This window comes from Molossus molossus, unplaced genomic scaffold (assembly GCF_014108415.1).
Source record: "Molossus molossus isolate mMolMol1 unplaced genomic scaffold, mMolMol1.p scaffold_m16_p_4, whole genome shotgun sequence".
Classification (NCBI taxonomy): domain Eukaryota; kingdom Metazoa; phylum Chordata; class Mammalia; order Chiroptera; family Molossidae; genus Molossus; species Molossus molossus.
In genome coordinates, this window is record NW_023425377.1 from 66,671,968 (window position 1) to 66,684,988 (window position 13,021).

General features: G+C 46.1%; 1 protein-coding gene and 1 long non-coding RNA gene across 2 annotated transcripts; one reads left to right on the forward strand and one right to left on the reverse strand.

The window, feature by feature from the left end:
• Nucleotides 1-454: 454 nt before the first annotated feature.
• Nucleotides 455-10,099, reverse strand: LOC118615489. The gene is made up of 3 exons (XR_004956435.1): nucleotides 9,848-10,099; nucleotides 3,740-4,162; nucleotides 455-690 (listed from the first exon to the last, which is right to left on the reverse strand). It is a non-coding gene; the product is annotated as an uncharacterized LOC118615489 (long non-coding RNA).
• A 2,099-nt stretch (nucleotides 10,100-12,198) lies between these two features.
• On the forward strand, nucleotides 12,199-12,811 carry LOC118643820 (39S ribosomal protein L13, mitochondrial-like). The gene is given in 2 exon segments (XM_036282190.1): nucleotides 12,199-12,225; nucleotides 12,272-12,811. Coding segments are annotated over 2 exon segments (543 nt in total). The 3' UTR covers nucleotides 12,788-12,811.
• The last annotated feature ends 210 nt before the right edge of the window (nucleotides 12,812-13,021 follow it).

Below are 13,021 nucleotides of genomic sequence, written 5' to 3' on the forward strand. Positions count from 1 at the left end.
GTTCATGTTCCCAGTAATCCATGAGTTTCATGAGCAGAGAATTCTAATGTTTTGTTCAACGTTGTGTTCCTAGCCCTGAGAGCAAGGCTTGGCACAGTAGGCCACTCAATAAATACCTGTTGCTGAACTAAAAATTACAAATGTCCCCTCTGTGCTGAGGTCTGAGACCTCCAGCTCAGAGAGCTCAGTCTAAGGGCCACACAGACTGTCACCTCTCTCTTGTGGCCAAGGTGGGGTGTGGGGGTCAGGAGGAACCAATTTACCTCTGCCAAAGCCACCTACACCTGCAATCCTGAGTATGACCACACGAGGAAAGCAGAGACTCACAGATCCAACTCCTGAGGGTCTCAGGCGGCCCCACCCTGGGGCACCTTTGGAACAGCTCTTGAGATAGAGTTTCAGGCTTGGAATCCAGTAGGCTTCTTTGACTTTGCCTATTCCTCCGAGTGGGCTTCCAAATATGTTTAAGTACTTAGGAATTGAGTAAATGCATAGCAACAAAAAACAACAACAACAAAAAACAAACAAATCACCCAGTTCTCCCACCACCACCCCAAAAATCCTTGTTCCCATTTTGAACTCTTACCTTCTTACCTGTGTTGGGAATACTCTCTGGTGGTGTCGTGAGAAGGAAACAGAAACTCAAAAATGGCTTGGTAAGGCTAACTACTTCTGCAGAAGGGCGCCTGACTGAAAAAAAGAATCTGGTAAGTCTGCTCCGTTTTTATCCCTGACACTTGCTGCACCTTACACTGATTGGATGGAGTGTGGTTTCAGTCTGGTGCCATTGGCTAATTCAAGTGGAGCGGCACCGTTGGGGAGAGGTTGTATTTGAGGTTATTTTGGGATAGTGGGACCAGAAATCTCGAAAAAATGGTAACCTACTTGGAAATGGAGTGGCTTCAGCCACACCTATCTGGTAGAAAATATTTTATTTGTCTCACAATTTCCCCCTTTTGACACACTCTTGTTCTTTTCTTCAGACTCAGCAAACATAAGGTGTTCTGATGTTTCTAATAGTAGGAGGTTGCTCTGATAGGTTACTGGAGACTGTTTAGTAAGGGCTGTCTCTATTAGTCTCTGTAGGAGACCCCTAACGCAAGGAATTTTGCAACACTTTACTAGGGTCGTTACTCCAAATACAATAAAAGAGGTTAGGACTGAGATCATTATTCCTTTACATTTTCCAAACTATTGTTCCATTAGATTAGACAAGGGATCCCTGAGTTGTCTGCTAACTCATTAGCTAAAGTGGTTAGACCCTGTAAGGCTCTAGTTATAGTGCCATCAGGCACACAGTACAGCACTGGCCTTCTATCATGATACACACTCCTCCTTTCTCTGCTAGAATCATATCTAACGTTAGTCGGTTCTCCCAGGCCATCTGGCTGGTGGCATCTAACTGTACTGCCATTCCCTTGATAGCATCCCTGGTGTAGTTAACAAATCTCTGCTGATTGTAGTAAATGTAGTTTATCCAATCTACATTTTTATTGATGGTGGACCACCAGAACAGCACTAACTCAAACCCTGCTGCTATTTGGTTTCTAGCCTTGAACTCATTAGGAATGCCTCTGGGAACTCCAACGGATTCAATGTATATATAGGGAACAAATGACCCACTTTGGGCACGGACATCCCTCCTGGCTTTGTGTTGAGTTGGTGTCAGAGATGGGTCAGGGTTCCGAAATGCCAGAGTGAAGGGGATAGCCAATTGAACCAAAGTGCAAATTCCACTCCAATTGTCCAGTAGTCTCAAGCAGCAGCCCTCCACAGTACCACCAGACATCTGCTCAGGCTACAGTCAGTTCGGACTGATTGCTTATTTCCTCATAGGACCGGCTTTCACTGCACCAGAATACATTGCCCAAGAATGCTAACTGTTCCCCCCATCTGGAGAGGTACAAGGTATAATTAACATCATGGGACAGGTGTCTGACAGTCTTCGGAGCCTTATGTCTATGACCCTTTATAGCCAGGAATAACTGCAACAAGGTCCTGCAAGATTCATTGCTTCAGGCCATACTGTCCTAAAAGAGGACTATCATGCATTCCATGCCTTCAGAGTCTGCGGTCCACCCGAGTGGAAATGGTACCACTTGAACCTTTGGCCTACCTGCTGCACAAGCATAACAGTCACTTTTTTTTCATTGATTTTTATGTTTTTTATTATTTTTTATCCTCACCTGAGGACATTTTTGCATTTCAGATAGAGCGGGAGGGAGAGAGAGAAAGAGAGAGAGAAACATCGATGTGAGAGAGAAACATCGACTGCTTGCCACCCACATAACCCCAACCAGGGCCGGGGACAAACTGCAACCAAGGTACGTGCTCTTAGCGGGGACCGAACCCGGGTCTCTCTGGACCGCAGGCCGACGCTCTAACTGCTGAGCCAAACCGGCCAGGGCAATTTTCTCTATTGATTTTTAGAGAGGAAGGGAGAGGGAGAGAGAGATAGAAACATCGAAGAGAGAGAACATTGATTGGCCGCCTTCTGCATGTCCCCACTGGGTATTGGGCCCACAACCTGGGCATGTACCCTGACCGGGAATTGAACCAGCAACCTCTTGGTGCATGGGTTGACGCCAACCACTCAGCAACACCGGCCGGGCATAACAGTCACTCTGATTCAAAGCATGGACAGAATACTTAATCCAGCAGTTCTCAACCTGTGAATCGTGACCCCTTTGGGGGTCGAACGACCCTTTCACAGGGGTCACCTAAGACCATCGGAAAACACGTATTTCCAATGGTCTTAGGAACCTAGACACTGCTCCTCTATCCACTTCCAGGCGGGTCTGCCCAGATGCAGATATGGCCACATACAACATGAGGAACTGTATTAAAGTGTTGAGACATTAGGAAGGTTGAGAACCACTGACTGAATCCATTCCAGCCACTGACTGGTTTAGCTCAGTGGTTGGAGCATCGGCCTGTGGACCAGAGAGTCCCGGGTTCGGTTCCCACTAGGGGTATGTACAAAAAAAAAGAATGTTCAAACTTATGCCCTGGCTGGTTTGGCTCAGAGGTTAGAGCGTCGGCCTGAGGTCCAGAGAGACCCGGGTTCGGTTCCCACTAAGGGCATGTACCTCGGTTGCAGTTTGTCCCTGGCCCTGGTTGGTTGTGCGGGTGGCAGCTACTCAATGTGTCACTTTCACGTTCATGTTTCTCTCTCTCTCTCTCTCCCTCCCCCCTTCCCACTCTATCTGAACAAAAAATGGAAAAATGTCCTCAGATGAGGAAAAAAAAAACTCTTGAATCCATCCATCCAGGCACTTGTATCCCCATATCCAGTCTCAATTTCTAAGGTTTGGTGTAAATCCTTTACCTCTAGTCTGGTCAGGGTCTTGAGTTGGAACTCCTGCACTCGGAGAGGGTGTAGGGGTGGGAATGTTAGTAGGAGTTTGGCTAGCAGTTAAGTTCAATCTAAATGTACCTATGGGGTCCCTGCCAGTCACATCTGCACCTAGTGCATATCCTCTTAATATTGAGGGCTCCTGACTCATGGTCTGGGGGTTATCTATAACTAAAAGTAGGGGGTTGCATTGAAGGTTCTTGCAATTTGGAGGAGGAGTTCCTCTTATTATGTGGATTTTGTTGGGTAGTGCCGACCCCTTAGCGGCAGGTGCAGTCCAACCATTGTATTGAGTTGTCCACCAGACGTCTATCCAATGCTGACAGGGGCCAGAGAAAACAGGGTCAGTGAGACTGGGGTGTGGGCACATATAGATTCCCTCACCTTGTAATTGCCTCTGGGAGTTCAAATTTCCACACGGTAAAACTACACATGCATCAAACTTAATGGTTACAGGAGAGGTACTCTGAGTTACATTGATGGTAAAAATACAATTTACTCCCCCTAACAGGGCTGTAAGTATGATCAGAGTCTTTTCAGGGTTCATTTTGTGGTGTCGGGGTCTGGGATCACAGCCCATTGTTCCTCTTGGTCAGGAGATGGAGCTCCCTTAACTCGAGTGTAATAAGTCCAACCTTTCTCTGTGGTGTGAACAGCTGTTTCAGTCGCAAGCAGCACCTGATAAGGTCCTTCCCAAGCTGGCTCAACTTTGTCTTCCTTCCATGTCTTTACCAGGACGTGGACACCAGGTTGATGAGGGTGTACCAGAAATTCAAGAGGTGGGGTCTGAGCCAATAGTCCCTGAAACTGAGAGAAAGCAGAGTAGAGGAGAGGCCAACTATATGGTTTCTGAGAAATTGTTCCTGCCCTGGGCAGTTTTGCTCAGCAGTTAGAGCATTGGCCTGCGGTCCCGAGACCCGGGTATGGTTCCCACTAAAGGCATGTACCTTGGTTGCAGTTTGTCCCCGGCCCTGGTTGGGTTGTGCGGGAGGCAGCCACTTGATGTGTCCCTTTCATGTCAATGTTTCTCTCTTCCTCTCTCTCCCTCTTGCTCTATCTGAACAAAAAAAATTGGAAAAATGTCCTCGGGTGAAGGAAAAAAAAAAGAAAAGAAATTGGTCCTTAGTTTCCATGGTTGGTCAGTCAGCAGTTTGACCTAAATATGGTAACCCATAAAGCATCTCATATGGGGATAACCCCATATCCTTGAAGGGGGCGGGGGCAGTCCTAATTCTGAGAAGAGTGATCAGGAGGCACTTGTCCAGGGAATCTTGGTTTCTAATATCAACTTAATTATATGTCTCTTCAGTGTTTGGTTCATCCTTTCTACCTTACCCAAGGAAGGAGGGTGCCAAGTTGTGTGATATTCCCAAGCTTTTCATAAGTTCTCCAACAACAGTAGCAGTAAAATGACTCCTGTTGTCTGAATTTACGTTTTCAACTAATCCAAACTGGGGAATTATGGCCTCTAACAGCAGCTTGGTTACGTTACTGGCTGTAGCACTTGGCGACAGAATAGCTTCAACCCAATTAGTTACATGATCCACTATTACTAAGAGGTATTTGAGGCAACCAATTTTAGGCATTTCAGTATAGTCAACCTGGATACTCTGGAACAGTCTCAGACCTGGGTTCCTTCCCCCTGAAGGCTGCTTTCTCAATTCTTGCTTATTCACTCTTTTACAGGTAATACAACTTTCATTCACTTGCTTAGTTATAGCATCACACATGGCTTTTGGGCCCCAACAGCTTCCTCTGGGCAACTAAGTTAACAGTTCCCTCATAATAAGTCTTGAGAGCATCTCTCTTCCGTCAGGTTAGAGCCACTTTCCTTCAGAAATTTTGGAGGCTCCTATCTTGGCTGATTGTTCCACCTCCTGGGGGTTAAAAACTGGGGTGACAGGAGGAGGAGGAAGGATGGGGGTGAGATGAAAAATCATTCAGGGCCTCTGACTTGAGGGCTGCATCCTTAGCAGCCTCATCTGCCAGTCTGTTTCCCTGGGCTTCCATAGAGTAACACTTTTGGTGTCCAGGTACATGTACTACAGCTATTTTTTCTGGTGACATTAAGCTCTCTAGCACCTGGGTGATTAATTCTTTATGTACTAGATTCTGTCCCTTGCTATTAACAAGACCACGTTCAGTCCAGATTTTCCCAAAAGTATGTACTACCCCAAAGGCATATTTAGAGTCTGTATAGATGGTCCCTTCTTTCCCCTTCAAGAATTTTAAGGCTTGGTTGAGGGCAAATAATTCACATGTCTGGGCAGACCAACTATTGGGTAATCTCCCTGATTCAGTAACTGTGGATCGTTCCCCATCTACAGTAGAGTACCCATTGTGTCTTTTTCCTTCAACTACTCGGGAGGAGCATAAAGAGTCTAAACCCTGTTAAGAAAGGGGTCTCACCCTGGCCGGTTGTGCTCAGCGGTTAGAGCGTCGGGCCTGTGGTCAGAGAGACCCGGGTTCGGTTCTGCTAAGGGCACGTACCTCGGTTGCAGTTTGTCCCCGGCCCTGGTCAGTTGTGCGGGTGGCAGCCACTCAATGTGTTCCTTTCACGTCAATGTTTCTCTCTCTCTCTTCCTCTCTCTCCCTCCCACTCTACCTGAACAAAAAATGGAAAAATGCCCTCGGGTGAGGATAAAAAAAAAAAAAGAAAGAAAGGGGTCTCCGTCTGGCTGGTGTGGCTCAGTGGTTGAGCATCGACCCATGCACCAAGAGGTCGCCAGTTCGATCCCCGGTCAGGACACATGCCCAGGTTGTGGGCCTGATCCCCAGTGGGGGGCATGCAGACGGCCAATTGATATTCTCTCTTATCGATGTTTCTCTCTCTCTCTCCCTCTCACTTCCTCTCTCTCTCTAAAATCAATAAAGGAAAAAATTTAAAGAAAGAGAGAGAGAGAGAAAGAGAGAGTTCTCCTTGCCCTGGCCGGTTTGGCTCAGCAGTTGGAGCGTCGGGCCGCGGACCAGAGAGTCCGGGGTTGGGTTCCCACTAAGGGCATGTACCTTGGTTGCAGTTTGTCCCCCTGCCCCAGCTGGGATTGTGTGGGTGGCAACCAGTCCATGTGTCTCTCTCACACCAATGTTTCTCTCTCTCTCTTCCCCCTTCTCTCCCTCCTACTCTATCTGAAGATAAATGCAAAAAGTGTCCTCAGGTGAGGATAAAAAAAATAATAAATAAATAAAGGGGTCTCCTTGAGATCAGGTCTAACTTCAGTCTGGTAATCTATGAGACCCATACAGTGGTGTTCTATAGGACCCTGTGTCTCACACCATGTTAAAAATTCAGCTGGTTTAAATAGTTGTCAGTAGTGAGGACTAGATCATCTCTTTCTAATAGGATGGCTTCATACTTCAGGATCCTGGAATCAGTCAGCCACCTCCCTACTTTCTGATGAAGGACTGCCCTGACTTGATGCTGAATGCTGACAATCAATGCCCCTCCGAATGTCAGCTGTCTACTCTCTTCAGTTAATATGGCTGTTGCTGCTACTGATTGAATACATTCAGGCCAACCACTAGTGACTAGGTCTAGTAGCTTAGGTAAGTAAGCAACTGGCTGTCTTTCACCTCCATGTTCCTAGGTCAAAACTCCTACTGAAGTTCCCTTATTCACATTAACATACAAGTAGAATGGCTTTTCTAATGAGGGTAGTGCCAGCACTGGGGCAGTGATAAGGGCTTGTTTGAGGGTATCTACTGACTGTATCTCCTCGGGCTTCCATCTAACAGTTTGAGATATAGATCCTTAGTTTTGAGTGCACAGGAGTCTATCCACAACCTACATTATCCAATTAATCCTAAAAACTTCCTGAGTTCCTTTAAAGGTGGGAACATGGAAACCTTCCCCTTGACCCCTGAAACTAACAAGTGCTCATTGGACAGATGTAAATGAGTAGGGTGATATGTTAGAGAGGAACAGGCCACACAGGAATGGATCAGGAATGTAATGTCCTCCCTTTTGGATCTTACCTCTAAATTTATCAAGGGCTCTTGGTAGGGCTCCCTCAATATAAAAGAGCTCCTAACCCCCCTATTCCTCATCGAAGGTCATGAGAGGTATTACTTTCCCCTCTCTTTTCAGCTCAGAACATTCCCTCTTAAAATGCCCTTCCTTTCTACTTCTGTAGCACTTATTTTTACCTTTGGTGGCCCTTGGATCCCCCATTCTTTAGGGTACCCCCATTAAGGTGGCCTTTGTTTTTGGTTCTTCGAGCCGGCCCTTCCTTGGTTCACCTGTTCTATAGTGATAAACATGATCCCAGCCTTCTGTTTCTGTTTTTCTTCATCCCTCTGTACATACACATTCTGGGCTTCTCCCAATAACTCTTCTAAATTTCTATCTTTCCAATTATCTAATTTCTGTAATTTCTTAGAAATATCCAGCCAACTATTAGTGACAAAATGCAGTTTTAGCATACTCTGGCTGAGAGGGTCATCTAAATTCAGTTCAGAGTACTTCCTCTTTTAGCCTATTCAGAAATTCAGCTGGCCCTTCATCTTTCCCGTTGTATGTCGAAGGCCTCAGCAATATTTTGAGATTGGGGAACTGACTCTCTTATCCCGTTTATAATCAGGTCCCTGAAATCTCTCATATGGCCCCCATGGGCTTCGTTGTTATTATCCCACTAGGGTTCTTTTTTTGTCCTCACCTGAGGACATTTTACCATTTCTTGTTCAGATACAGTGGGAGGGAGGGAGAGAGAGAGGGAGGGAGAGGGAGAGGGAGAGGGAGAGAGGGAGGTGGGGAGAGAGAGAGAGAGAGAGAGAAACATCTGTGTGAAAGGGACACATCGAGTGGCTGCCACCCGCATGACTAACCAGGGCCGGGGACAAACTACAACCAAGGTACGTGCCCTTAGCGGGAACCAAACCCGGGTCTCTCTGGACCGCCGGCCAACGCTCTAACCGCTGAGCCAAACCGGCCAGGGCCCCACTAGGGTTCTTGATTAGGGAATTCCACATCTGCAGACTGGACAATAGGGCCCGCCCAGTGTTCTCACTCCCGATCATTGCTCTTTCCTCCCCAGAAAACAGGATGCCCAAAATAGATATAAGTTTGACCCATGTGAAAATTGATTTAATTGGGCCTAAAAATTGATCTAGTTGGTCTGCAACTCCATGGGGAATCTTCTAATAGGGGTTTCAGTTCCTTCTTCAAATTTCGAAACTCAGAACTAGTAAGGTGGGGCATTCACAAATCCAATTCCTCCCCCTCACAGGGGAAGTTCCTGAGGGGGTAGAGGGCCTGAGGTCTCTCTCTTTCTGAGGGGAAGGGTAAATTCTGAACGTCCTTTTTGCATTGTTCTATATTTTTCTTCAGTGGGGGAAGGGAGGGATATAGTGATGGGGGGGGGGTTGCTGAGGCCACTGCAGCCAATTTGGGACTCCCTCTCTTCTATTCTTACTTCCCCTTCCCCTTCCCCTTCCCCAACTTCCTGAGGTGGACCAGGTTGTGGATTCCCTGTGTTATAAGGAGGAGGTGAACAGTTGAGAAGATCCCACTTATTATTTTCTTTTTCCTTATTTTTGCCCATTTCCACCTTTAAAGGGAACAAGAGTACTGGTCCCTTTCTCCAACAAAGAACATATAATCTATTTCTTCTAGGGCAGCTGGACTCGTGTGATTTTTTTTTTTTTTTTAATCCTCACCAGAGGATATTTTTCTGTTTATTATCAGATAGAGTGGGAGGGAGGGAGGGAGAGACAGAGAGAGAAACATCGATGTGACCCATGGACTGGTTGCCTCCTGCACCACCTGACCAGGGCAGGGGATGAAGCAACTGAGGTACCTGCCCTTGGCCAGAATCAAACCTGAGACTCATTGGTCCAGGGGGCCAAGGCTCTGTAACTGCTGAGCCAAATCGGCCAGGGCTGGACTGTTGTCATTAACATATGCTATTAGTAACTGACAAATCCATTCTTCATTGGACCCAAACTTAGACCAAAATACTGATGTTTTAGTACAGGTTCTCATGTCCAGAGGAAACAATATTTTATAATCTGTTTCTTTTTTCATTTTGTCCTAGGATTATCTCCCCATGCACCCTAGAGGACTGTCTGAGGAAATCTTCTTACTGGTCTGTTCTCCCTTAGAACACTCTTGTCTAAGGAATAATTCTTACTACCCATCCCTATTGTCCGGTTGTGTTCTTGACTAGAGACTCAACCCCCCTCTTTTCTTGGAGGTTTCTTGAACTCTCCCAGGTCGCTTCATCCGTCTCCGACGATTTCCCTCGGGGGAGAAGTAACCAGTAAGAGGTGCTTCTTAGCTACTGCGGGTATAAACCCCCGACTAGGTCCGAAAGGACTGCCTTATGCCATATGAAGTCACCAGGGGATACTAACGGAGCCGCGGATCAGGACTCCACACTCACTTCTGTCCAGGACACCCTCATCCACATACACACAACCTCCGGGATAACCCGACCACCAAGGAAATACTGTGTCACTTTTTGTGGCGTTTTTAACTTTGGTGGGTGCGCCAGTTACCTGTTCGCCGCCGTGCTTGCCTGAGCCCTTCCCCTGCGTTGCTGATCAACTTCCGGTTCTGAGTCCACAGTCAGCCTAGGGGTCTCAGAAGCCCCTCTCCGAGGCCACCGTAAGGCGGCAGCGGGGCGCTTTTCTTCCGAGCCGGGTTCTTACGGTCCCACGGTCCCTCCAGGTGACCGTGTGACCGTGTGACCGTAAGACCGTAAGACCCTGAATGAGCCCTAAATTGTTGCAAATACTCTCCGGTGGTGTCGCGAGAACGAAACAGAAACCCAGACGCTTGCTGTGCCTTATTCGGATTGGCTGACGGTGGTTTCACAATCCGCCGGATTGGCTAATTCAAATGGAGCCTGGTTGGTGGTATTGAAGCATTTCGGGGTAGTGGGACCATAAATCTCACAAAATGGTGACTTACTTTGAACTGGAGTGGCTTCACTCACACCTAATTTCTTGGTAGAAAAAAAATCTATTTTTTCTTACACCTGCAAATCTTTTTGTTTTGTTTTTCCTTTTTTGTCCTTCCCCCCCCCCAAAGAAGCCTTCCTTGAATAACCCTCAAAACTTTCAACTGCCCCATCTAGTTGTCAGAATGCATCACTCAGTGTTTTTTGTTTGTTTGTTTTTTCTAAATAGCGTTATTTTTCTAACCTTTGAATTTGCTAGTTTACAGTACAACATCTCCCTCACTGGAATGTCAGCTCCTCAAGGGCAGGAATTTTGCCGCATGCATCCAGGAGGTGCTCAGTATATATTTGTGGAACGAAAAAAAGTCTTACCAAAAATAAAATGAATAAAACCTAGAAAACAAAGCTAAATACCCTTATTAGCCCCCATCCCCAGGCAGAGGCATCAACAGCACCCCAGAGAGTCATCAAGTGCACCCTTCGAGGTTGACGCAGACAAATGTGGCTTATTAATGAGCAGTGTATAGCCTAAGGGTCAACACACGGATTCAGGGCTGCCCCTCAGCAATCGTAAAGCCTCCATTTCCCCGCTGTAAAATGGAGGGCAGTGACAGTTCCAATTTCAAGGGGCTGTTGTGAAGATTACACCACTTAATACTAATTAAGTAGCCAGTGCTTGGATGCTGCTATTTATAACTAAATATAATAATTATATATTATAATAAACATTTATCTATAAATATTTGATTATATACTTATGTTAATAGTTATATATTTATATATAATAAACAAAGTGTTTTAAAAATCTAACTTCTGTATAGCATTCCTTATTTTAAATCACAAGATAAATGATTGTTCATTTGTTTCCTGCTCCACTCCCTCCCTTTTGACAACCATCAACTTGTTCTCTATAGCTATAGTTCTGTTTCTGTTTTGTTTATTCATTTATTATGTTTTTATAGATTCTACATATAAGCCCTGGCCAGGTAACTCAGTTAGAACATCATCCTGACACACCAAGAGTGCAGGTTCAATCCCAGGTCAGGGCACCAAAAAAAAAAAAAAAAAAATGGCCCTGGCCAGTGTGGCTCAGTAGTTAGAGCACCAGCCTGAGCACCAAAGGTCTTGGATTCGCTTTCCGTTCAAGGGCACTGTACCTGAGTTGCAGGTTCAATCCCCAGCCCCACTTGGGGCATGAGTGGGAGACAACCAATAGATGTCTCTCTCTCTCCCCCTACCTCTCCCTCCCTCCCACTCTCTCTAAAATTCAATGGAAAAATATCCTAGGGTGAGAATTAACATATTAAGGTGTCCAACTTGATGTTTGATATACACTGTGAGATAATAATTACATTCAAGTTAATGTACATATTCATTGCTTAGATTCCACATATAAGTGGGACCAGATGGTATTCCTCTATAGCACTTCACCTATCTTAACTTGGGGTCCCCAAGAAGCAGCCCCTATGACTGGAATTCAAGAGCAAAATTATTTGAGAGGTCTCTCCAAGAAGCCCTGGTCTCAGTGAGGAGAAAAGGCACCCAACAGAGGATTTCGGTGACTGGGCTCCCCGGAGACTGGGGAGCCCCCCAGAAAGACAGTGTAGCGCATGTGCCTCAGAGATGCTCTACCAAAAGGACAAAGAGCTGGGGTGTTTATAATAAACTTTTCTTCCATCTGTGTTTCAGGGCTACTCCTAGGAGAGCCCCGTGGGCCAGCAGCATGGCCTCTCATGCCCAGTGCAACGAAATGCCATCTGGCAGGTGGAACGTGCTTGCTAACCACAGTCACCTCAATGCCACATTTTGTTTGCCCACCCTACTCCCAAAGGTATTCAGTGGCTTCTCAGATTTTACTATAACCAACAAAACCACGTGACCTCAAATAAGGTTTTTCTGCATCATTAAAAATCAAGGTTTAGAGGACAGCCCTGCCAGTAGGGAAACATGTCGAATTTCTCCAGGGCACCCCAGGTGAGCTCGGACTCTGTTGCCTGATGGGATTCCATTAGACTGGCAGAAGGAGCAATGGGCCACTTTTGCTCGAGTTTGGTATCTCTTAGATGGGAAAATGCAGCCCCCTGGCAAAATTGCTGCTATGGCATCGATTAAACTTCAAGGATTGCATAAACTTGTGTAGCATGAGCTGAGTGACTGTGGTGATCATGTTGTCATCATGAACACAAGGCACATTGAATTTTCTGGAAATAAATGGGAACAAAAAGTGTACTCTTCACATACTGGTTACCCGGGTGGATTCAGACAAGTAACAGCTGCTCAGCTTCACCGGAAGGATCCAGTGGCAATTGTGAAACTAGCTATTTATGGCATGCTACCAAAAAACCTTCACAGGAGGACTATGATGCAGCGGTTACATCTTTTCCCAGATGAGGATATACCAGAAGATATTCTTAAGAATTTAGTGGAAGAGCTTCCCCAACCACGAAAAGTACCCAAACGTCTAGATGAATACACACAAGAAGAAACAGAGGCTTTCCCCAGAGTGTGGTCTCCACCTGAAGATTACCGGCTGTAGAAGAATGGAAATTGGAGACAGCCCCAATGAGGTGATTAAAACATCTTCCTGATCAGTTTCCCCCAGCCTGCGGGCCGAGGGCAACCCCGCTGCACTGGGCTGGAAGCTCATTATGGGTGCTGAGAGTTTGTGGAGAAAGGTCAGGAAGGGATCTTCCTTCAACAGGAAATTGCAATAAAATACACTATTTTATGGGAAAAAAAATATCAATGTTTAGCCCGGCTGGTATGGCTC